Source organism: Macrobrachium rosenbergii, chromosome 2 (assembly GCF_040412425.1).
Source record: "Macrobrachium rosenbergii isolate ZJJX-2024 chromosome 2, ASM4041242v1, whole genome shotgun sequence".
Lineage (NCBI taxonomy): Eukaryota > Metazoa > Arthropoda > Malacostraca > Decapoda > Palaemonidae > Macrobrachium > Macrobrachium rosenbergii.
Genome location: NC_089742.1, coordinates 38,394,753 through 38,421,384, shown reverse-complemented (window position 1 = coordinate 38,421,384; position 26,632 = coordinate 38,394,753). Strand labels below are relative to the sequence as shown.

General features: G+C 39.2%; 1 protein-coding gene across 1 annotated transcript; it reads left to right on the top strand.

Annotated features, from left to right (window-relative positions):
* Window positions 1-1,803: 1,803 nt before the first annotated feature.
* Window positions 1,804-26,082, top strand: eIF3c (eukaryotic translation initiation factor 3 subunit c). The gene is made up of 18 exons (XM_067115239.1): window positions 1,804-1,863; window positions 5,782-5,914; window positions 6,037-6,169; window positions 14,408-14,552; window positions 15,414-15,632; window positions 15,865-15,996; window positions 16,514-16,673; window positions 16,823-17,086; window positions 17,456-17,629; window positions 17,936-18,124; window positions 18,465-18,647; window positions 19,540-19,713; window positions 20,222-20,302; window positions 20,662-20,879; window positions 21,390-21,627; window positions 21,788-21,946; window positions 23,556-23,672; window positions 25,299-26,082. Exons 2-17 carry the CDS (start codon window positions 5,813-5,815, stop codon window positions 23,652-23,654), a joined length of 2,670 nt encoding a protein of 889 aa, XP_066971340.1. The 5' UTR covers window positions 1,804-1,863; window positions 5,782-5,812; the 3' UTR covers window positions 23,655-23,672; window positions 25,299-26,082.
* Window positions 26,083-26,632: the final 550 nt, after the last annotated feature.

Here is a 26,632-nt window from a genome sequence, read left to right as displayed (position 1 = left end):
GCAACTATATCTATTATTTAAAGCCTATGCTGTAGCATACCTGGTTCCACTACCTCTGTGCTCTCTGTGACTGAGCGGATACAGTATTGGCGTGATAAATATTAAGTCATTACCTCAATTCCCCAAAGAGGGGGGATTGCTTGCTCATAATGCATATTTCTTATGAGGAAAATTGTCATATTTGGCATTTGTTTTGCCTACTTGTAAAATTTTTGGGAATAATATGGGCTCTTTACAAGTAGCCTATTCTCTAAATCAGTCTTTCGTATTATTAATAGGAGTTACTAGATTTTTTTATTACTAATTTCATTCCCTCCCCGAATGTATTGATTATCTACATTATATGTTGTACCAGACGTTAAATACTAATTTATTACTTTCATCATCTTTGCTTATACTTGAAACACTCAATAGCTATTTCTTCAATTACTTTATATCTTGCATCATCTGATGAAAGATAAGCTGATGCATTGCATGCATGCCTTTTTCCATTTTTAACATTTATTTACTCTTGTTTTATATTGTTTAGATACATAGTGGTTGTATCATTTAAATGGATATTAACTATTGCCTTTATTAGTTCACCATATAGTCTGTATTTTATTATGACTCCTATAAGTTTTCTTCTGTCAAGTGAATTTTGACTGAAAAGGGATCCAAATTATCAGAATCTATTAATATATATAAAAAACGATAACAGAGCACATGCACTCAAACCGCCATGTTTAGTGAAATAAATTTATATAGTAGCCTATTGTATATTACTACTCAACTGTTCGTGTGAGTTTTTTTTTTTTTTGGCGGGAGGGGAGGGCATTTCAATGATCAAAGTGTGATTCTCAAATCCCTCTCAAAGGACATTTATAGAATGCTAGGATTTTGTGAAGGATTTCAAGGAAATTTTCCGAGGATTACACTGGACTCTGGAGGAAACCCTACGGCGTTGGCATGTATGTACTAAGTTTCTATTTGGATAGGTTTTTGAAAGCGAAGAAATGCACTTTTCTCTCCGCCTTAGTTCCACCAATTTCACACAAATCATCACTGTATCATGAAAACCAGACACAATAGGCTACGCTTGGCCATAATTTCAACTTGCAGGGAAATTACAAAGATGAAATGTATGATGTTTGCAGTGATGGAGAGAACAATACAGATGAACTATACTTAAAAATTAGTTATAATAGTAGCTTAATAATTTAAACTGGGTTACTGGAAAGAGTAGGCGTATTTAAAAGGCCCAATGTTTGTTATTCGACATAAATATATATCTATGGGAAGGTGTACTGAACATGGTATAGAAAATATGGCTGAATTATTGAAGTACTAAAGATGAACTAAGCAATAACTGCTATAGGCAAATATATATAAATCATAGGAAGAGAGAAACAAGAGAAAGTGAGTGAAACCAGTGTTAGATAAAAATTGACACGTTTGTGGACAAGAAACTGTACATTTTATAATTATCAATGTGAATGATAAAGTTATGCCAATAGCTCTAGAAGTTTAGCGTATCTGGAACGGTTTTTGTGGAGTTTGCGCTGTGGCACTAGAAAACTGGGAACCAGAAAATTTAAATTAACACACTTTTAAATAGAGAGCCGATGAAAAGACTCCCTAACTGATGTAATTGAAGGGAAGTAGATATTTTCCAGTTTCCTATTTTACAATATTTTTTTTCAATATTAGTCAAGGTAGGTTACTAGTAAGTCAATATAATGAAATATAAAAAATATAGAATAATTATAAAAATGATTAAAAATGTTTATGAATTATAATGACCATTTTCTGTTTTTTCATGAACATAACTTAACGGTCTTTACGGGGTAGCTGAAAGGCCTTACCCCGGTGACACTGTGGAAGGTAAAGAATTATAACTAAAATAATATAATGTTGGTTTCTTATTAAGTATATAGTGTGTTGACGGGTCATTTTAGAAACTGAACCGAGTTGCTAATTATTAGTGAGAGGAGATTGTAGTCTGTAGTGGCAAATAATATACTTGGTTACGGCAAGGTTTGGTGTTTGTCATCGTACGTTCACGTGTGAAATTTCTGCAGTACACTAAGGACAATTCCCGTTGAAGTAATCCCGCAGTTGAAAGCTTTCATCTCCATGACTATATTACCATTATTTTTAAGTTATCAAAGGTTATCGTTATTGGAGTATGGTGAGGATTATTTGAATGGCAAAGACCAGATGTTACTCGACTGGCCAACGCGTCATCGGTCAATTTCATGTTGACAGGTTTTGAACCTATTTTTCTTGAAAAGTAAAGAGAAGATTGCGTCAAAAATTGCCTTCACCGAGGACGCTTGCAAGGGCTGGGATAATCTACAAAATTTCTTGCACGTCGCCAAGGGAAAATCAATAGTTATACCGGTTGTTCCGAAATTGGATACCTACTGCTACGATAGGTCTATCCTATAGGTATTTGTTATTCGTAAGAATGGGTCTGATCAAATTTGATAACTTTAGACTATTTTTATTAGCTCCCCGTCTCTTTTTACCTTGGAAACGGGTTTTTTGTACACTTTGGGCTTATGATACTGCTGGTGGGTTTGTTTGTTGTCGGCCAAATGGACTGTCCCTTCCCCGTGTTTAGTCCTGGCCCCGGGGGGGCAGGGTTACCCATACGTTAACAAGTTATTGCACTTGCCGGACGGGATGTGGACCGTTCGAAACAGACGTACCCATGCTCTATCTTGTGAAGATCACGTATGGAAACCCCTTGTTGGACGGACTTCAGGGGTTAATTACATTCGTCCGACAAAAATTGAAGGTAAATCCATAATTAGCAACCAAAAAACTGTAGAAAAAGTCAAGTTAGAGGTAGTCGCCGCCGCAGAACTACTACTTAGTTCTACCGACTATTGTTTACGACATGAGTCCCAGATGTCATTATTATACAGTGAAACCTTTTTGGTATTTATCCTGATACCAATTCTTGATATTCGAGTTTATTGCTTTGTTCTGAAGTTCTCTAAATATGCGTAGGCCCAGTACATAAAGCATACTAGGGAAGGCTAGAATTTATCAGGTTTACATTACTAAGACATTTTCTGTCTTTGTTTCAACATTCATACCCAAAGGGTTGGTGTTAATTTTCCTGAGAGTATTAAAGTAAAAATTTCCCCGTAGGCAGCCCCTGACAAAGATTGCCCAATTCACTTTTTTTGGTAAATGTGAAATGGCCACATGAAATGAGGCTATTGTTCATTATTATAAATTTTTTAATATAGAAAAGGGGTATTTAATGCAGTATATCCCAGGTGAGATGATTTGAGGTGCCTACAGAGATCATGAGAAATTTACGGGTGGTCTGGACGACCGAGGGATGCACCCATAACTCATTAACGACGACTGTAAATGAAAAATTGCACAGAATAAATGTTGCTCGGCGTGCCAGATTCTACCCAAAAAGTAACTTACTTGACCAATTTGCTTGATTTCCCCGAACAACAATTTTTTCAGCGGAGCACAACTTTTTCTAAGTATCAAGTTGACGTGAACAATGTCACGCAGGACCGCTCTCCCATAGTTCTTCAGATGGCCGAAGTGCGGTGTTCCTCTCAACCCATAGTTCCTAAGGCTGCCACCGCATGTTGCCCCGACCTGATCGTGGGAAATTTAATTCCGGCCAATTGTATCTTAGGCTGACCCAGGTCATGCCCTAGGGCTTACGGATTAAATACTTCAAACCAGTCACAATGTGTTCTATCGATATGATTCCTATAGGCTTAGGGTTAACACCAGAATCACGCGTTCTTTCTTTCCGAACCGTAGCGATGGAAAGTCACGACTTTTTTTTGTTTCAAAAGGTCGACACCGTGGAAGATTTCCATTCCATACGGACTTGTACATTGTCACAGTCCTTGAGTTCCCTCGAACACCGAATCTCACTAAGTGGCTGTACCAGCAAGAACTGTTAGGCAACTTTTCCGTGTTGTGTACTGAATGTAATACCGGAAACTGCCGTTTTGTTAAAGATGGTGTTCACCCAGCCACTGGACACCCAGTGTACATGTGGCAATGTGTGAACTGTTAGTGCAAAAAGAAGGTATCAGTACGGCACGGGTCCTTCTTTGAAAACTCTAAAATGTCTCTGCAGGCAATAATTGTGCTTGTGTTTTGCTTCTCGAAGAAACTGCCACAATAATGTGTTGCGATCCTTTGTTGTGCCGCTATTGTCGCACACCACTGTCGATTGGTACAACCTCTGCAGAGACGTTTGCTGCGCAATACTGCTGGCTGATAACAAGAAAATTGGTGGTCCTGGTCATATTGTTGAGATTGACGAAAGTAAATTTTGGCAACGTAAGCACAACCGTGCCCATAAGGTGGATGGAGCTTGGGTGTTCGGTGGCAGCACCGACAGAAGCACGCTTTTAATTATCATCATGAAGCACAGAGGGAGCAATTTTTTCTGGCGCATTTTCTATAGCGGTTTTTGGTGCCAAAAGTGGGGTCCCGCGGTCATTCAGAGGCTCTGAGAGTCGTTTTTAGCACTAGACTCTAGGGATGAAAGCAAAAACATAAACTACTGATGGTAAATTTGCACTAGCTATTGTTCAAGCTGAACTGTTAATGTGTACCTTTCAAAACAGAGGATAAATGTAAAGGAGACAGCCACACACTGATATTTATTAGTTTTTAGACTGAAGAATGTAGACAAGGGTATATGAAACTGTGCAGGTAAGATAATTTGAGATATTTACCAAGATAGTTGACAGTTTTTCATTATTGTTCAGAACACACTTATGTTAGTGACAGTGGATAACCACGTCACCACCACAAAATTACCCTTCTCCCAGATCCTAAGTTAAATTACAGTGGTGTCTGACATGGCTGCCATGCACTCTCACTTGCCACTCTGTAAGTTCCTTTAGCCTAATGCTATTTGACCCATGTTAAAATAGTTACAAAGGTTGGCAAGATGCCAATCATCTGATTATCATGGGTATAATGGAATAGGTAGAGTGGGGAAGATTTTTTCTTCCTGCTTGCTTAGCACTCACAGTCCTCATATGGTTAGCTGCTTGAAGATGATATTTAGAGAAGTTTCTTTGTTAGATTCTTAGTAATAAAAAATATTTAGTTACTACACTTTTTTTTTTTTTTTTTTTGACATTTGAAGATGCAGGAGGACTGAGACAACCTTTATACTTGTTTGATAATATGGGCTGTAAGGGGAAAGTTAAATCTTGGCATAATAAACATAAAATATTTAATGTATACAGAGTACAAATGATGAAACTTGAAAAGATGTAGCCACCCAAGAAAGCTGATGTCAGGTCCCCATGGAAAAAACTGGTGAATTCAGGCTTGAAACTTACAGTTGGCATCATTTTATGCCGAATCATAAAAATCAAAAAACAGTAACTTGGAAATTTGTAATTAAAACAAATTTGAATTTTTAGTCTTTACTGTTATTTCAAGTATATAATCTAGGAAGGTGCTTGGCCTGGTTTATAATTTAACTCAATTTCATAAGCAATTTCTCGATAACCTGCTATGCCATCCTTTTAGCTGAGTAGTTAAGTCATGCTATTAAGTATGCTATGATTAAAGCTTTGATAATATGGCGAGATGTTTTTAGTTACTTGCAGTGGAGAAACTGTAGGACCAAATACAGTATCTACGTAGGGAGAACTAGCAAAATTCAAATGTTAAATGTTGATAAGACGTCATATTTTTGAACATGTGAAATGGAACTACCATAAATTCAAATTCTTTTACTTCTGTACCTATCTAACTTATTTATTTTCATGTAATTTACAGAGTGCTTATTAGAGAAAAACCAGCAGCCACAATGACGTCCCGATTCTTTATGTCCGACTCAGAGTCGGAGTCAGAATCAAGTGAGGAGGAGGTAGTTAAAGAGCCAACAGGTATCTCTGCGGCTGCATATGCGGTAAGCAAGCTTTATTAAGTTTTGTATGACTAATTACAGTACAGTATAAACTGATGACTTACATTTGTTGTATATGTAATTGGATTAGTCTTAGAAGAGATGTATTTTTCTAATAATGACAGTTCAGTGAAGATGAAGAGGACACCAAACGTGTTGTCCGATCAGCAAAGGAGAAGAGATATGAAGAGCTGAAAAATATCATTAAAAAGATAAAAAATAACAAAAGGAGCAAGGACATGTCGGCATGCTTTACAAGTAAGTGAATGTTTGTTCAAGTGAAACTTACCTGTCAGATATGATATAGCTAGTATTCTGTTAGTCCGACAGAATTTCAAAATCTCTACGACACACGCAGGGAGATCAGGTGTAGTACCATTCCCGCCCGCTGGGAGAAGGGTATCAGGAACCATTCCCGATTTTCTATTCAGATTTTTCTGTCGCCGTACTGTCAACACTTGTTTTTCAGTACTCCGGGCCTTGGATTTCGGATAAGACTGAGTATTGGTTTGATTTTTGGTTTTGACTTGACTTGTGGCTAGGTATACGCTTATTGTGGATTGTTTGGATTTGGCTTTGTTTTTTCCTGGGAGTAAGATGTCTGAATCTAGTTCTTCTAGTTATCGGTAGTTTGCCGTGTGTGTAAGATCAGGCGTGAGGCTACTGGTACCGTAGATCCTCACTGGCGCTCGTTGTGGAGGAGCATGTTTGTTTGTTGAACACCGGATGCAAGGAGTGTGAATCTTGTCTGATGTTAGCTGGAGGACTTATGATTTTATGAGAAAGCTAGAGCGAGATAGGCTCAGGAGGTCTCTCCTCCAGAAGTGGTAGGAGTCAGGGTAGTGTGCTTTCACCTGTTAACCCTCCTGTAGACGTAGCTCTTCCTAACCCTGTGGTGTTGCCCCTAACCCTGGGGTTGTGTCTGCGGATGGTGATGCCCTGGCCATTATTATGTCTTCCATTCGTACCTTGGAAGCTAATATGCTCGCTTCTTCAAAGTGCTGTGAGGTGCAGTGATAGTGTCCGTCCCCCTATGTGTTGTGGAGGGGGCGTCAGATCGGCCGTATAACGCCTCTAGGTCTAGACCTCTGTCGGACTCCCAGGACTCAGGAGGCAAGTCGAAGTCGCAAGAGGGTTACGCGGACCCCCACCGATCTGGCGTCCTTCGGCATGTCCTGATAGGCGCTTCCCAGGCTGCCAAGGATCGTGCGGGCGGGAGCGAATCCTTAAGTTGCTTCTTCTTCCCCGATTCCTCCTCCCGCCGGGAATGGAAATCTCGGGATTCTCGCCTTGAAGAGAAGCTTTCAAAGAAGACGCTTCACGCCCTTTTCTCGTGTGGACGCTTCACGCCCCTTTTCTCGTGACGCCTTCTTCGCCTTCTCCGGAGGATTTTGACGCCATCCCACCGCAGAAGAGGACTAGGACGCCATCGGACGATGACGCTGAGCGCCTCCGCCGCTTTCCAGAAAGAAGGCTGTTGCTTCCCCTGTGAGAAGCAAGAAGGCCCTCGCTCTCTTCTTCTCATAGGATCAGTCCTTCTCCTGAAGTAGAATCTTCTCCCTACTGTAAGCTGCTCCTTGGCATGCAGGAGCAATTGGCTTCTTTAATGGCCCAGAAGGAGACCGATGCGTGTCGTCGTGAAAGGATTCCGGCCTGCCGATCAAGAGGTCTAAACCTTCCCCTTCCCCTTCCTTCTCCTCGCTCGCCGTCGCCTCATGCTTCGCGCCCGCTAGAAGTCCTGTTGCTCAGCGTTTTACTGGTCTTGGCAGGGATCGCGATTTCCGCTTTCTGATCGCTTCAGCTGCCAGGCTTGGCGGCCTCGCTCTGACGACCCTCTTGTTTCGCCATGACGCTTCACGCCGCTGCCGTGACGCTTCATGCTGTTGCCGACGCTTCATGCTGCCGGACGCTTCTCATGTTGCTCGGGCAGGACGCCCTGCTGCTCGGCTGACGCCTTTGCTGCTCGCTGGCGACGCCTGCTGCTTCGCCAGACGCCTGCAGCTCGCTGGCGACGCCTGCTGCTCGGGCACGACGCCTTTCTTTCGCCGGCGAGGCATGACGCCCCTCCCGCTGCTCGCGATCACCAGGACTTCCCGGATCGACCGCCGCAGCCTGGCCGACTTCGCCAGGAAGGGGAGAACTCCGCCGCCGTGACTTCTCTTGATTCTTCTGCTCGTGACTTTCGTGGATCCTCTCGACTTCTTCCAAGCAGAAGTCCTTTGCATGTTGGTCTGCAAGGACTCTCTGGCCCTTCCGGTTCTTCTCCTGCCCCCTTCCGCTCCTGAAGAAGGAGAGCTTTCTTTGCGCTCGATCCTGCAGCTGAGATCAGACATCTTCTTCAGCTTCTGCAGACTACCAAGTCTTAACTAGTCTGCTGAAAGACTTGTTTAGACAAGTTTCAACCCTCTGCTCCTCGCCTCCCCTCGCAGCCATTACTCTCGCCTGCACAAAAGTCTTCTGGTTTTGTGAAGATGGCTACGTCTCTCTACAAGAGGGCCTTAGCAAGGTTCAAGAGTGGATGGACCTCCAGGAAGGCCTCAGTGCAAGACTTTTCGCCCTACTCATCAAGATTGAGTGGGAAAGGAATTTGGTACGAGACAGGAGAGGGAGGTTGGTTGGAGAGAGTTCTTCCTCTTCCCAAGGGGATTTTGGTTAGCCTTGTGGACGCCCCAGAAGGTCTCTCTCCTTCAGCTGGTGTCCTGGTTCTATCTGAGATTGATCATCATCTGAAAGGCCTTTTTCAGTCCTTAGAAGTTTTTTAACTTTTTGACTGGTGCCTGGGAGTCTTGGATTTGCAGGCTCAGAGTCCTGACTCCATTAGCTTGGGAGACTTGTTTAGTCCTATCCCCATGGACAAGGCGTGTTAGATGGCTCAAGAACTGGCATGCCCATTTCTGTGCGGGCCCTTTAAAGAGAGCCATTTACTGCAATCACGGTTAAGTCGGTCCTCCTACCAGAAGGCAGAATTGTTGTTCGCCCGCCTAGCCATCTTTTTCCCAACCCTTAGTCAAGGATATGGCTCCACATTGCAAGAGAAGGCTACCAGGACCCTCCTGGCCCAGCTCAGACGCCCTGCAGCCCCTTCTCGACTCTTCCCTTGACAGACTTCCAAGATCAGAAGCCTCTTTCGTGGAAGATCTTCCTCTAGATCGTCCTTTCGAGGCAGAGAACCTCCACAGGTAGAGCCCTCTAAGACCAGGGGCAAGAAATGACTTTTAAACCTTCAGACACTCGTAGGAGCCAGGCTCCTTTCTTTTGCAGAAGTTTGAGAGAGAGAGGGACGAGCTGGTCCTCCAAGTCATCGGCAAAGGGATACAAGATCCTTTCCTCGTGATTGCTCCATTGACTACGCATTCCCATAGATCTGTCGCCATCCTATCATCAGAGAAACAGCAAATTCTTTTTCAACCTGCTCGATCAAATGCTCGAAAGAGAGCTGTGGAGCAAGTCTCGGATTTACAATCCCCGGGCTTTTTAAGCAACAGGCTGTTTCTTGTTCCAAGCAGCCAGGGGTTGGAGACCAGTTCTGGACGCCAGCAAGTTGAACCATTTCGCTCTGGAAGGAAAAAGTTCGTGAATGGAGACGCCCCAGTCGGTCATGGGAGCCCCAAGACCAGGCCACTGGATGGTTTCCTTCCCGACCCAGGACTATATTTCTCAATGCCTCCTATACATCCTCTATCGAGGAAATACCTGAGATTTGTCCCATGGGACAGGTATTCCAGTTCAGGCCCTTTGCTTCGGGCCAGCATGCCCTATGGTTTTCACGATCTTGATGAGGAATGTTGCAAAGACGCTTCGCCTTGGATGAACAAGAATCTCCTTTATTTGGACGATTGGCTCATTCGAGCTTCCTCACAATGACAAGGCAGTCTGGAGGATCTTCACACGACTTGACCTTGACGTAAGTCCCTGGGACTTCCCAGAATTTCGAAAGTCCCATCTGACCCCGACTCAGTCCATCGCTTATCTGGGGATTCAGATGGATTCAGTGGTTTTTCGATATCTCCGCCTCAAGAAAGACAACTCAGTGTTTAGAAAAGTTTCAGCCTTCCTGAGGAAAGAAAAACATGCTCTTGTGAGGGAATGGATGAGTCTGCTGGGGACCATTTCATCACTGGAGAAGTTTGTTTCTGGGGAGACTCTGCACCTCAGACCGCTTCACCCTTCCTTGCAGAGAACTGGCACGACAAGGAGAATCTGAAGCTTCTCTGAGCATTCCCAGCTAAAGGGTAAAGAATCACCTCGGTGGTGGCTCGATCCTTCGGGCTGGCAGAAGGCCTTCTTCAACTTCAGAACCCCGACCTAGTGTTGTTTCCACGCCACCCATTTCGGGGGGAGCAACACTGGGAGGAAGAAGTGTCGGGCACCTGAGAGGAACAGTGTCCTGGGCACATAAAACCCAAAGAATTGGGGCGATTCAGTTGGTCCCTTCTTTCTTCGAGGAGCGAAGTTCAACCAGCTGTCCAGATCAACCCGACAACACCACGGCCCTTTCATACCAGGAAACAGGGGGGGAATCTCACTGGTCCCTGTTCATTTTAGCAAAAGGACATTCTTCAGGGTACAGGCCCGAAGATTACGATCCTCACGAGGTTTGTTGCAGGCGAGAGAGAACGCCCGCATGGATCTTCTGTCGGGCAGCGACAACTCGCTCTCGACCGAATGGATCCTGGGCACCAAGAGGTTTGGACTGCGGAAGCTTTGGGACGCCCCTTGCAGATCTCTTCAACTCCCAAGACGGCAAGAGACTTCCTCTTTACTGCTCCCCTGTTCTCACCCAGGAGCTCTCTCAGTGACGCTTCTCTGGGATTGGCTCAGATGGACGCAGGCTGCCTTTCCTCCCGCATACAAAATCATCGGAGAAGCATCAGAAAGTTTGGCGCTGCCGAAGGGACGAGGATGACGTTGACGCCCATTTTGGCCTCCGAGGAATGGTTCACAGAGGTCATGTCCTTCCTAGTGACTTTCCGAGATCTCTGCCCATGAGCGATCTACTCAGACAACCCCACTTCGAGAGGTACCACAAAACCTCCCCGCCTGAGTCTGACTGCATTCAGACTATCGGTAGCTTGGCCAGAGCTTGAGTTTTTTCTAGACCAGTGGCGAAATTACCAGGGCGAAGACTCTCTTCCAGCAATTTGTACCAATCGAAGTGACTGATTTAGGAGATGGTGTAGAAAGAAGGCATTTCCTCTACCACTAATTCTGTGAGCCAGATAGCAGACTTCCTCTTATTTCTGAGGAGTGATGTGAAACTTGGCAGTCCTCGACTATAAAGGGATATAGAAGCATGCTATCATCTGCTTTTAGGCATAGAGACTTGGGATTGTCTAACAACAAAGACCTTTCACAACTCTTCAGATCCTTTGAAACCCTCGGGTGCCCCGCCAAGGACTCCTTCTGGAATTTGATGTTGTGTTACAGTTCCCATTGTCCAGTTCGGGTTGAGCCCCCTCTTCGCTCTGCTTCATTGAGGAACATTACTAGGAAGACTATTTTTCTAACCGCCTTAGCAACGGCAAAGAGGGTTAGTGAACTGCAAGCCTTAGTAGGCACATATAGGCTTTAAAGGCATAACGCAGTTTGTTCCTTAAGCCCTTCCTTTTAGCTAAAAATGAAACCCGCCTAACCCTTGGCCCAAGAGTTTCTTTTCAAATCAAGGGTATGGGCTGAGATCCTTATTCAAGAGCCAGAGAGTCCTTGCCCTGTTAGGGCTCTCAAAGTTCAATTAGACAAGACGGGAAAAGTCGAGAGGGCCTCAGATAGTTTATGGTGTTCCGAAAGAGACCGGATTACTCTATGTCAAAGAATGCTCTGGCTTTCTTTTCTGAGAGATAATGACAAAGAAGCCCATTCATCCTGTCAAGACACTGATTTTAAACTTGAAAGTCAATGCTCACGAGGTGAGGGCGGGCTGCAACTCAGTGGTTTTCAGAAGAATATGTCACTCCAGCAACATTCTGGGTGCCACATTTTGGCGTGAGTACTTGTGTTCGCTCACACTACCTGAGAGATGGAAGACGACATATGAGAACTGCTTCTCGCTAGACCATACGTCAAGAGATACTTTCCTGGGGCAGGGGAGGACACTCATCTCATCCTATAGAAAATGGTTGATATGTTTTTTATGGTTGTTGGGTCGAATGCCTGTGGCATGACTTCCACTAAGCTTTAGCTTGCTATCCTAACTTAGTTAGGCTTGGTCAGGTGGTTGGTTTTACTTCGCTTGTCATCATTGTTTGGTCAATATGGTCTTTCACACTGTGGTCACGCCCCGCTGACAGATCATCATCTAGAACTCACCAGCTATACAGGTCACACCCTTTGCTGGACTCTAGTTAAGCAGAAGATCTTGGGTGACAGTAATCACGAAGTCAGCTATGCTAACAGGTAAGGAACCAAAATATCTTTCACCTACTTGTAGTGTGTTTTTTCCAAATCATTCTGTCTGTACTCCACCTCCAATGGTGGTAGAGTTAGTTATATATATATCGACAGGTAAGTTCTAAAGTGAACAAAATGATATTTAATGATAAAATAAAAGTTTGTTCCATACTTACCTGGCAGATATATATATTCATAGTGCTCCGCCCACCTCCTCAGGAGACAGTGGCACTAGAAAATCTGAATAGAAATGGGAATGAGCCTTGATACCGGCCCCCAGCGGGCGGAATGGGTACTAACCACCTGATCTCCCACTGTGTCGTGAAGTTTTGAAATTCTGTCGACTAACAGAGAATACAGCTATATATATATCTGCCAGGTAAGTATGAACAAACTTTATTTTATCATTAAAATATCATTTTTGGAATACCCTTAACGATTTATTCAAGTTTTTCTTTAATTTACTACAGTATTTCATTTGAAAACAGTATATAGGAATTTTTGTGTTTTGTAGTACAGCTGTATTATTTACCTTTTCTTCTGAACTTATGTTTGTTCAACGACCTTTAACCACTTTATTTCCAAGTTTTATTGAACCTGTGATTAGTTTAAAATGTTTGTCACTCAAGTAGAGGAGGTACTTACAGGAACTAGCTGAAAAAAAGGTCATAAACATAGGGAGTGTGGTTCCATAGAACATGAACACCCAGTTGGAAAAAGCTGCATAACAGGAGACATAACCCAACAAAAAATGTTCACATCCACAACTACAAAACACTGAAAAAGACTTTGGCAAGCATTGCAGCCTCTTTCAAGCATAGTAACATTAATGTACTGTACCTAAGGAAAACTATTCCATTGTTTTAAAGTGAAAGGAATGAAAAAATTTGGTTACTGAACAGTGTGACAGCTTGCCACATCAATTGATTGTTCCGTGGGAGCAGGTGCTAAGATTGCTAATGTAAGATCCAAGTTAAATGAGAGCTTAAGGAAGATGGCAAAACTGAGCCTGGGGTTTCTGCACATTATAGCAGATAGAGATATAGGATAGAGCTTTGTATCTTGGATTGTTTGTAAGTTGGTTTTTAATATGTAGGCTAGTGCATAATTTTTGTTGATGTTTCCATTCCCTAGTTAACTTGGGAGTCATAGATTATACTATTTTCACTGATTTTTAAATCGTGCAGTATTATACAGAATTACTTTGGATGTTAGAAAGGTATAAAGAAGAAAATAAAATTAGATTCATGCAACATTCAAAATTTGTATTTTTCCATGCTTTTAAAGTTATGAACTTGGGGAGAATTTCGCAGAAGCACCGTCTGACATTGGAAGTTCACAAAATAAACAATACAGACTGCTGTCTATTGACAAAAGTGCATTCCAAATTTTTTCTATGGGGAGAAGAAATATAGAAAATGGGAATTCATCAAGAACCAGTTAAATCAGGAATACAAATTTAACTTGTGACCCTGTTGTCTGTTCGTATCTCTGAATGTTCCTAACATTCAAGAGATTATTATATTATTAAATCCACTGTGAAAAATAAAGCTTGGAGTCAAAGGTAACACTGAGATAGTTAAATATTTGGAATAAAAAACAAAATTGTTAAATATTCATAATCAGAAACTAAAGTGTAGGCAAAGCAAATCATAGAACATAAGCTTGTTTAATTGGCTAATTGATATGAAAGTATTATAAAGTAAATTAACAAGACCACTAATTCACATTTCTAAACACGTAGGACTCAACTGAAGTATTGTATGTGAAAGGTGAAAATATAGCAAGGTAACTTTGACTTCTAACTAAGAAGAGATCAGTGGGATTGGTTGAAAATAAGTTGAAAGGAATGCAGGTGGTCCTGAAAGGATACCCCTAAGGTATTGTCTACAGGCACACTTTAATGATAACCCACCGTCAGTTGATTAATCAGTTAATTCTGATATATGATAGTGTATTTTGAATGAAAAAGTAGACAGAAGGAAAGTAAGTGCATTTTGAACAAAAAGTAGAGATAGAAGGAAAGTATTGCCTTAACTTCGTGGCATAAGTATTTGTCATGTTTACTTTATTTTTCTGTTCCTAATGATTTGATGAATTATGTTTCAGGTTTTGAAGAACTTACTCGAGCTTATGCAAAAGCCTTGCCTGTTGTGCAGAAAGAGGAAGGTGGAAAAACTCCCCGTTTCTATGCTCGCTGCCTCGCTGAATTGGATGATTTTATCAAGGCATCATGGGAGGATAAAGCTGGGAGGTGAGCTGTGAAATGGAAGGAAGAAGATTATTAATTTTTGCTGGTTTAAAAGTTTTATCAAAATATTTATTGATCATAACCCTACAGTTATTAAGGTTATTTCTTATCTGACGTGGTTTACCCTGCTCTATCTAGGTATTACAAGGAGACATTTTATTGAAATGTAGAGTGAACAAAAGTCTTATTGATGTAGGAACTATCTTAGGATTAGGTAGTGGGGCTATAGTGGAATGCTTTGTTTGGTGGAAAAGTTTGCCCAAGACTGGAGTGCTGGAGTGTTATTTAAACATGTACAGTATTAATAAATTAAAGAAAGGCTGGAAAGAATTGGAGATGTGGGTAACAAGTCTTTTAATAAGAGTGGTTTATGAATGAAATGTGATGTTGACAATGGATATGTGGTAGTCACCACGAGTAGTTGCAGCCATCTGTAGAAGAGTTTGGGATTTTTAACGAGAGGAAATTGAATGTGACTGTCAGTAAGATTATGGTTATGAAAGTAAATGAAAGCCAAGATGGGGGATGAGTGTTGGCTCCTAAAGGTATTTTTGGAAAGAAAAGAGGAGAGAAATGAAGCAAGGAGGGTGGTAGGCATTTAGCCAAAATTGTGGAAAAAAAAAGATCAAAAGTTAAAGAAATATGAGGGTTTGTTTAGCTCTCACTGCGTGGAAGTGAGATGTGGATGTTAATAAAGAAAGCTGCTGAATTCACTTGGTTAGCTTTGAATTACTTATTGATACAATTTTAGGACCTTAGCTTTGTTAGGTAATTTTATGTATTGCAAAGTTTGTTGCTGCATCAGTATTGAATAATGAGAATGTTAAGGTAATTTTAACATATGTCTCTATTATTTATTCCCAGAAAGAGCATGTCAAAGAATAATGCTAAAGGGTTAACATCACTTCGTCAGAAATTCAGAAAGTATGCTCGTGATTATGAGGCAGATTTGGCGCTCTTCCGTGAAAATCCAGATGCCCCAGATTCAGATGCTGAAAATGAAGTGGCCTATCAAGATGATGATGATGATTCTGACAACAATATGGATGCTGAAACTTTCACGAAGGAATCTTCTATTCCAAGGTAATTGGATTCAGTGGATTTTCCTCTCTATTATAATACATGGATCTCTTTTAAAGCAACTTCTTGACATTTGTTTTTTAGATTGAAATTTGTTTTTTTGGAATATTAATTACCAGTTATTATGTTTTTAGAATAATTATATTGTAACATATTTAATATAGGATAATTATGAATAGAAAGGCTACAAGGTGTAAGGGATGTATTGATATTTAATAATTTCAATTTGTTTTAGGTCTGCAAAGAAATTTGAAAAGGGCCCAGTTGTAGATGATGATTCCAGTGATGGAGACAGTATCGACTGGGGCAATGAAACTGATGAAACAACATCTTCATCAGATGAAGGTGGTGGATATACAACTTTAAGGTAAATTAGTTTGATATGAGTTATGACTACATTTATAATGTGTTCATGCTTACTGAAATTCATCCGCTGTATTCCAAGAGAACATTCGGAATGTTTCATCCTCTTTTCATGTAGTTACCATTTGATATTACAGTAGATGAACTCTTGAGCATCATTGACATGTAAAGCTTATGTATAGCAGCAAAAAAAATAACTGTCTTTTTCAGTATTTTGTTATTTTTTATTCTTGATTTTATGATTTTATTTTTTTAAAAATTTACCCTGCTGATCTTTTTAAGTAGTAAGTTTTATAGAGTGTATGAATATTGCTTTAATGTGCTGTTTTTCGTATGACATATTAAGTAACATTTAAGGTCTGTTGAAACTCCCAAAACAGCGGTGTGTTATAAGGTAATATTTTAATATTTTGAAAGGGTACTCTTCTACTGTGTCTGACAATATAGTACTCTTCTACTCTGTCAGACATTGTCAAAGTTTAGATGCACTGAAATGTTGGAAATACCTGTGTCCCTTTTAGAGAGAAATTCTTGAAGAAGGTTCCTGAAAAAGATGATGATGGTGGAGGAAGAAAGAAAAAACGTTTACCCAAGGAAATTAAACTTGAGAAGGATGAAGAGAGTGATGAGGAAGATGATGGAGGTTGGCAAAAAGTGAAGAAGGGATCATCTTTACCAATGGTAATTATTTATAAATTCATACAGATGAATATGAAAGTTAAGTGGCCTTAAAAGAGCCTGATGTATTGTACATACAAAAGCTTTGTCATTTTTTGGTATTTTCAGTGTAGTTACTACTTGAGTAATATTCGCATTTCATCATTTTGCAGGAGAAACCAAAGATGTTTGGTAAAGATGATGAGATCACTGTAAGTTCTGTTCACAAGAAGTTGAATGAAATTATGGCTGCCAGAGGCAAGAAGGGAACAGATCGTAAAGAGCAGATTGAACTGCTTCATGAGCTGTTGAATGTTGCTCGGGAGAATAATTTGGGACCTGCCATTTATGTCAAAGTGCAGTTCAACATAATCATGTCCATCTATGATTATAATCCTTCAGTATCAGATCCAATGAAAGTTGAGTTTTGGGAAAAGGTAAGATTTTATGACTAAGAAATTGAGATCTATTTAGTTTGATATTTTGTCATAAGAATGTACATATAAGATTAAATTGTTTTGCACGATTCTTTCTCGGCTGTCCTCTGTTCCATGCACTCTTCATGAACCCCCTTTTCTACCCCAAAATTTTTCGGAACACGAAAACAGTAACTGTAGCTGAGGTACTGTGGTTTGTTAATCCATGTAATTAAGGTGGTCCTGTGTTTGTAAATTAGATGCGTAATTAAATATTTAATTACATCATCAGGTTAACAGTTTTCATTTTATCTAAAAGGTTCCTTTTCCTTAAATTTACATGAAAGATTGAATAGGTTCAGAGTGACGTTGTTTATCTTTGTTTTTAAGGTTTTATTGAAGATTGATGAGCTGCTGGACATGCTTATAGCAGAACCTGAATTAAATATTGGTGAACACATCACTGAAGAACTTGAGAGTCTGGAGAAGCCCCCATACAATGTCCGTGGATGTGTTCTTACCATAGTTGATCGTATGGATGAAGAATTCATTAAGTTATTGAAGGTAACACTAATACTCTCTCTCTCTGCCTCTCTTTGTTTCTTAAGTGTTTGTTTTTGTAGGTGGAGTAGTTTTGTGGTACAGTACATGTTTATACAGTATTTTGGTCCTCAAGAGCTTTTGCACTTCACAGATTGCCTATGAAAGTCAAACTGAGCAGCACTGTAAAAAATGTTCGAGATTTTGATGACCTACTGTGTACATCTGTAGATCAAGGGATGTCTAATATACATGATTTATTGATGTTTCTGTATGCATTTTTTTTAACTTTCTGACTATGGATTGTTAAATATGATTACTATGTTTCAGGCTTGTGATGCTCACAGCAATGAGTACATCGTACGATTGAGGGATGAGATTCGTGTTTGTGCTATAATTGACAAACTTTTGAAGTATGAAGAAGAGAATGGAATGCCTTCTGACATTTGTAGAATATACCTACGTAAAATTGAGCATCTCTATTACAAGTATGAGCCTCGAGCTGCTAAACAAGCCATGGTGGGTATTTTATTGTACATAAAACATGTGTTTGAAAAATTTATCTAGTTTTTCTAGTACTCTTTTTGTGAATGTTAGGTACAGAATTGTTAAATATATAGAATTGTTAAAGAATGGCAAGGTAATGCATTTGATATACTGCCAGAAGGTATATTGGATTAGCATTTTCATCTTAGAATAAGTATAATTTTATTCCAAAGCACTTTATATGATTATATTATTAACTTTCGTTCTGCTGAAAAAAAGTGAAGACACTTCCAAACTGATTGATCAGATAAACTGATGGTTTGTGTAGGTCATTTGGCAATAGTTTTAAATGTTCTGTAATATTTTTCATTAGGGAGAACTTCCTGTAACTGAAGATACAAGCCTTTGTGAGATGGACAAGTTATGCAAGTACATCTATGTGCGAGATAATACAGATCGTCTTCGTACCAGGGCAGTCTTGTGCCACATCTACCACATGTCTCTCCATGATAAGTGGTATGAAGCCCGTGACCTTATGCTTATGGCCCATTTGCAGGTTAGTAATCAAATGTTAGCGTATATTTTATAATCGTAAATTATGCTGTTAAGAAATTTGATTTAAAGGAAGTGGTTTTTTGTGGGCATGCTTTGCCACGTTTTATTTGAATAGTAACAGTTGGTTATATTTTAGTACACAGTGTTGTTAAACTTCACTAATTTCTTTGCTCTTTGAACTTTTGCGGGCATTCTCTTCAGCTGTAGCTTGCAGTTTCAATAAATGGAAGTTAGGTTCCTTACATAGAAAAAGGTTGTAAGTTTAGAATAATAAGGATGACATCTAAGGGTTGAGTGTCAAAAACTTTATGGCAAAAACATTATTCCTTCGAGTATTTTAATACTGGGAAAGATTAAATTCAATAAGAGTAATATTAACAATTACCAAGTTAATATGGTAGCACAGATATTTGAATTGGTAGTTTGCTTGCTGCCACAGGAGTTACTTTTAACTGTTAAGCTTTGATTTGTTCACTTTTGAACTTTTAATTAGCTGAATACCATATTGCAAGTTTTATGTCTTCCATTCCTGTAATTAGTCACAGAGCTATTGCCTTATCTTGCAAGCGTTAAAAAAAAGGTGTCTTGTGTTGTAGGGCCCCTTTTGTATGTGGTATCATCGACTAGCTAAAAGGGATGGCTTGAATTTATAAATATAGGTGGACTGGAGAGGAAGGGTTTTATATTTATGTGCAAAATGCAAAAAATTTTTTTTTCTTAATTCTATAGTTCCCTTTCAGTTTATAAAAAGTTTTGAGTACTGAATCCCAATTCTAAGTAAAATCACTTGCTCTTTAAGGGCCTGAATGTCATTTCTGAGAGATTTTTATCTTTGTATATATAGACCACAGTATTTTTACTACTGTTGCTCAATTAGTCGTCTTTATTTTCAGGAAACTATTCAGCACTCTGACTTACCAACACAGATTTTATACAATCGAACTATGGTGCAGTTGGGTTTGTGTGCTTTCCGCCATGGTAATATAAAGGAATCTCACAATGCTTTACTCGATATACAGTCAGGTGGTAGGGCTAAGGAACTGTTAGCTCAGGGTCTTCTGCCACAGGTTTGTTCTGTATTACATGAAATTTTCTTGAGTTATACTGTTGCTGTGTTTAAAAATACAAATGGTTATACTGTAATAGTATTTGATACATTTAAGTTAAAAATACCCTGAGCAGCACCCACCTCCTTCTTAGCTTTTCACTTTACCTCCATTCCTGCTCGTCAGTCTTAGTGTTCCACCTCTCAGGCTATTATTTCTTGGTGCAGCTGTGGGTCTTCTCCCAGTTCCACCATGAGATTCTTGTACATCATCTCCTTTATTTTCTGGATTTCTTGGATCTCTCTTGGTCTCCAACCACTACAACTCCCTCTTCCCTGTTATTGGTGCTGAGTGGTCAAAAGTTTCCCAGTGCTTGACTAGACAGCCTAAATTTCATGAAATCAAAATCGATTTAAGTTTCAAATACATGAATTTTAGCTTGCCATATTTGATGGTTGATTTTTTGTGACTATATATTTCCTACAAATGCTATTTTGTCGTGTAAAGTGTGCATGTTCTCTTTTTCTAGCGTCAACATGAGAGGACAACCGAACAGGAGAAGCAGGAGAAACAACGACAAATCCCTTTCCATCAGCATATTAATTTAGAGGTATCGTATTTAGTACTGAACATGCAAAGCTCGTTTTGATTTTAAGTAAAGCCAGCCATATTAAAAGTGTTAGCCTATCAGCTTACCAGGTACTTTAGCTGTCTGGCCTCCTAATAAATAACAAAGACCCTATAGTGTAGGATACACCAGTAGTTGATAATAATTCTAACAAGCTGAGAGTTTTAATATTTGTTTTGAAGAACTAGAATAATTTTAAATGGAAAAATTTTAAAGATAGGGCCAGTATATATATCCACCAATGGAATTTTTGGTATGAGCTACAAAATTTTTACATGCTCATACGTCATGTTTGTAATTATGTTTTTGAAGCAATTGTTAAGGGACAAATATTTTTTCAGATGTTGGAGTGTGTTTATCTTGTGTCTGCCATGCTTATTGAAATTCCTTATATGGCTGCTCATGAGTTTGATGCCCGTCGACGTATGATTTCCAAGTCTTTTCACCATCAGCTGAAAAACTCTGAGCGTCAGTCTTTGGTTGGTCCTCCAGAGAGTATGAGGGAACATGTTGTTGCTGCTTCAAAGGCTATGAGAAATGGCAATTGGAAGCAATGTAGGTATGTATATATGTATTCACAGTTTTTGAACTCAACCTAGGTTAATGCCACGTGTGTAAATGATGTTTTACATGAAAAGGTCCTAGGTTGTTTTTCATTTTATAACACTGGAACAAGACCACAGAGTCACATTGTTAGGCTGAATGGTACGTTTATGAAGGAGAATTACAAATTGAAGAAGTTAGAAGATGGAAAGTATACAATTGGGGCTGAAGGGATGCTGCTAAGTACTCTACTTTTAGTTGATTACATTTTATAGTGTGCCACCCAAGTTGCAATAAAAGTGGTACCCTCTGTATAGAGACTACGTTGTAATATCAGGAAACTGGAACCTTTTGGTGAAAATGACCAAAATATATACAGTCCTTGAAAGTATACTGTAGTATAATTTGGATATGGCACTGATGTATTTGTTTATTTAAGAGCTGTTAACTGTGAAGTGTGCATAAGGCTGTTCAGGATAAAGCACATTTCCTAATATGTTTTAATAGTTCCCATATTTCTTTGCAGAAATCTCCTCCTTAATGACAAAATGAATGGCAAAGTTTGGGATTTGTTCCATGAAGCGGACCGTGTACGAAAGATGCTGGGATTGAAGATTCAGGAAGAAAGTCTTCGAACATACCTCTTTACCTATTCTCATGTTTATGATTCCATTTCACTCATCAAATTATCAGAAATGTTTGAGTTGCCCCATAGCACAGTTCATGCTATTATCAGCAAGATGATCATTAATGAGGAAATTATGGTAAGCTTTAGGTGATGGTATCTGCAGATGGTTGTTCAAGTCTGATTTTAATGAAAATATTCATCAAGAATTGTTCATGACTTTCATCTAATTTTTTGCAACTGTTGTAAGTAATTCCAATTATAGAAGTGTCATTAATTTTTTTTTTTTTCCATACTAGGCCTCACTGGATGAACCCACTTCTTGTCTTGTTATGCATCGCACTGAACCATCATCTCTCCAGTCCCTTTCACTACAGCTGGCTGATAAACTGTATAACTTGGTAGAAAACAACGAACGTATTCTTGACCAAAAGCCCTTTTTCACCCGCGGAATGCAGGTAATGGTACAATGTTTTGTTAGAATTTTATTCACTGGGGTACTGAGTACGAGTATTCAAAAAATGAGTTAATTTGAGAAACAAAAACAAATTATTTTTCAAAGTTTGATTGTAGGTTTACTTTGATGTATCTATTCTACTCATCTTGACCATTGTTATTACATTTGAACCCTCAGTGCTAGTTGGCAAAGCCACGTTTAGTGATGTTCTTGAGGACATTTAACATTGCTTTAATTCTGTATCGCTGTCATTATCCATTGCCAGAATTTTTCTTAGTTGATATGGGGTGGAATTATTGGAGACTAAAATCTATTCTTTCTTGTTAACATTTTTTTCTTTGAAGTAAATACTGTATTGGGTCACATTCAAATTCACCAGGTATGAAAAGTCTCTTTAAGTGTTAATGAAAACAAAAATATGCTTCAACTGTGTTTAAAAGGTATAGCAGTTGAAGAGGAATTAAGATTAGTGAATGCTTCATACTTTATCCATTAATATTCTGCTGTGTCCTTGCATATATTTAGAAGTGTAGTTTTTCTAGTTGGATTATTTAGAGAAAGTTTAAAGTGAGCTCCTATGAATGGATATCTGAGAATTGCAATTAATGTTGATGGAAAAATTGTTTTTCTTGTAAGTATTCAAGATCATTGTAACAACTGAAGATAATATAGGGCATGCAAAAGTTGTAAAAAGAAGTAAATGAGGAACCTAGGAGGTGTGAGCTGGTTTTAGGTACAAAATTTTTAGTTGAACATGAGGAACACAGAGGAAATCAAAGACTCTAGGTGTTATGTAGGTTGGCAGAAGTTAAGTTTTATTGAAGAGGTGAGAAAGGTTTATGATATAAATAGAAAGGGAAAAGATAGGTAATTAAAATGATTGAGGATGGCCATCAATAGAGTAGTAGTCTTATGGAGGGGCAGAAATGCTAGAAATCTGAGGTATCTGAGAAACAAGAATATTTTGTGAAGTTGTTTTGGATGTGTAATGGTTTTGTAGGTGTATGGAACGGCTTAGAGATAGCTGAAGAATTTCTCTTAACAGTTTGTTACAATGTATGTTACAATGTACATTGATTAGTTTGTTACAAAGTACATTGATAACTATATTGTAATAGTTTCTCTCTTGATTTGCTTGGGAATACTGTATGCAGTTGTCCCTCACCATATCGCGGTTCATTAATCGCGGTCTCACTGCATCGTGGATTTTTTAATTTAATATATCTAATATATCAAATAATAATATTTGAAAGTTAGCAAATCATTGTAACATGTACATACACACGAGAATTTTTATCACTGTTGATGCTCTGTTCCGTGAACTATTACGTAGGTTTAAGAATATAGAAAGCGTTTAAGTGCATAGGAAGTGTTTATAAGAGTGTGGGAAAGGTTAATAACAGTGTAGGAAAGGTTTGTAAGAGTGTGGGGAGGGTTTATAAAGCCTTAAAATATATATGTATACAATAGATAATAAAATAGATATAAGGTTGCTACTTCGTAGATTATTGCCTACCGCGGTGGGTGCTTTAGAACCTAACCCCTGCAATAGAGTAGGGATGAATGTATGGGAGAAGCAATATTTTAGTGAATATTTTGATATGTTGCAGGGTGGTGGGTACCGTGATCGCCGTGAAAAGGGAACTTGGGGTGACCGTCGTGACCGCAGGGATAACCAAGATCACCGAGGACGCAGAGACCGAGACTAGGTCTCCTCATGACCAAAGGTAAGGAGAAGAAAATACTTTTTGCTAAATACTATAGTAAGGCTCATGTACTTAAGGTGAAATCCAGTCTTAAGGGATTATTCAGAGATAATCAACAAAGCTTATGTGAAAGTGAAAAATTACAATATCCAGATGAAAAGCTTTCCAGTTTGAACTTTGTGTTCAAACACAAGTACAAACACAAGTGTTCAGACACAAGTACAAAAGTATTTTTATAACTCAAAACATGTTTTTCAGTACAAACCCATTATTGATATGGCACCTTGTTTCCATCAACTAAATCCCAGTCATTTCCTTGCATTTCTACTTTTCTTAGTTTGATTACTTTTTTAATTTTAAGGTCTAGTTAGGTGTGTTTGTTTATAGTTGGAATCAGCCTTTGCTGTCTGCCCGTACTGGGTTAGCATGGGTGTTAAATACATATGAATATATTTTAGTCATTATTTGTTGACAATTCACTGTTTGATCCAAATTCATATATTTTGAAAGATAAAAGCTTCTTATTATCAGCAGGCACTGATCTAATAAGTCAGAAGATGCTGCTCGTCCATGATTGTGATCTTGTTTCTGCTGTTACGTGTGCCAAAAGGTAAATGTTTACAAGCAGCCTGCTTCAGGATGGGGGTGTGTATTGGCTGTGCATCAGCACACATTAGTTGCTAGGTTAAGCATGGGCTTAGGGGCTTACCAAGGCAATCCAGAAAAGTTGGTGTTGGGACAATAGTGATTGGGAAACAGGTATTTGAAGATATGATGGATGTATTTTTGGGGTTCTGTAGGTGTCTTGTTTTTGTTCCTGAAGGGTGAATGAGTTTTCTACAGGATAGGGACAGTATTGTTGGGAGGTCATCTATCAGGAAGGGGGGGAAGGGGGACTTCTGGGATCCTTGTACCTTCAGGTTGTACACTTTCATATACAGATGCCTCCAGCCTTGAGGTATCTAAACCGTATTTGAGGAAGCTAGATTTTCAAGATTGTGTTCTGTATTTTGGCTTAGTGATGGCTCCCCAGTGGCAGCTAGGTTATGCCAATTTTGCATAAGATTGCAAAAGTACTCATACGACTGGTTAGTCTTGTGTGAGCTAACAACAGAGCTTCAGAGGAGTTTGTGCGTCGTGTGCCATTAACTGGCCATTCTTATCAACTGAGGAAAGGCAGCCTTGATTTCACCTAGGAAGGGGATGTACTTGGGATTAGAGTTTTGATACCTCATTGTAGTTGGTTTATCCTTCTGTAGCCAATGACTCCAGGCTGCTTGCGGTGATGTAAGTTTAACCAGTAGCCAAGTCCTCTAGGCAACATGTGGCAGTCACTGATGCTTCTGTTTGCGAGATACCAGAATATACTTCTGCCAGTGTTTGGACTGTGAATGAGGTGCTAATTAAGATTGATGGAATTACATGACTATATGCATGTAATAAAAACTTGATTTTTATGTATAGAGGACTTAACACACCTCGTAAGGTATAAGTAACTAATTGAAAATTTTCTGAGAACCACTGTATTACATGTGATTTTATTTTTAGAATGTTACATGGTACTTTACAGAGAAAGATGACGTTATGATTTTGATATCTATGTTTGGCAAATGAGCCCTTTAGGTAAGATTTTCTCTTGTAATGCAGGTCACAGCACTTGACGGTTAAAAGATGGAAAACCCGAGAGGAGCTCCTTTTGGTAGTGCTGCTGTCCTTACCAATCACCTTCCTTACAAGTCTAAAGAGAGGTGTTTTGGGGCCCATTCAGCATAGAAAATTAGACTCCCTTGGTGTCTCATTGCCCAGTATCCCAAGCTTTATACTGGTTGATTATTACCAGCTGACTTGACTTTTTACTTGCTGCTTCCTTATGTTTTAAGTATTTAATAATTATGAATACTAAAAGCACTCAGACAAGCATAGTTAGTTATAAATGATTTGTTTAACCAGACCTCTGAACTCTTTTAGGGTTCTTCTCGGGCTGGGAGCAGACAAGCATAATTTTGTGCATTCTTTTTTAGTACACTGCTGAAAAAATTTTAACCAGATAACCAGTTCCAATAATTCTTTTATGCTAATGCAAAGTAGAAGTCGTACATTTTAATTGGGTGGTTATGGACAACATCAGTGTTATAGTTGTAATTGGCTACTTGGTAAAAATTTTCTTGGCAGGAAGCTAAAAGATACCAGAATATGCTAAAATGACAGCGTGAAGCGGAAACTGTTAATTGGTTATAAAGCTCGGGCTTGTGATTTCCTGGACTTGAGTTAATTTTTTGTTTGAGTGAATGGGCCCCAAAAAAAAAAGAATGGATGGGTAAAGTAAGTGGTAGAGATTTTATATGCTTCAATTCATTATTAATTGTACACCTTGTCGTCTTAATATTCATTGTTACAACTAACAGGAAATATATTAAAGGTGGAAAATGGATTATGGTTTCCTTCCTTTTCCTTTAGTAAATGAGTAATTGTAAAATCATTGTTATATTAGCTGCTTATGTAGTTTTTATTATGCAAACCTAATTTGGTATCATGTGAAAGGTATTGGCATTTGCAACTCTGTAGTACAATGAAGGTCTTGGTCATGTGTATATAAGTAGAGGTTCCTGTAACCTCAAGGGAAGCTACAGAAAACCATCTAAATCAGATGAAGTTTATGATATTCAAATTGTTCATTTTATATAGGTACAAATTAATGAAATTTACGGTGGCACATTCTTGTAGATTGTTGAAGCAAGATACATCAAGGATACCGTACAGTGTTGTCGGTTAAGAAGATACTGGCAAATAACTGTAGAAAGAGAGTCCATATGGGGTATTATAAAGTAATTGGAGACTATTGACTCCTATTTTCATAGGGATATTCCCTAAAGGATGTGTTCTTGATTGAGAGGGGAAAATTGGACTAATTGAAAGAAGGTGGACTGCTAGCTAGAAAGAGAACAGAAGTAATGGATGAAAAGTACAAGGCTGAAAGCATT

Bases quoted from the DNA above. Each gene is read 5' to 3' on its own strand.
- eIF3c (XM_067115239.1), top strand. From the start codon at position 5,813: ATGACGTCCCGATTCTTTATGTCCGACTCAGAGTCGGAGTCAGAATCA. The intron at 18,125-18,464 runs GTGGGTATTTTA...ATTTTTCATTAG, and splicing joins GAGCTGCTAAACAAGCCATG to GGAGAACTTCCTGTAACTGA. The intron at 20,303-20,661 runs GTATCGTATTTA...ATATTTTTTCAG, and splicing joins ATCAGCATATTAATTTAGAG to ATGTTGGAGTGTGTTTATCT.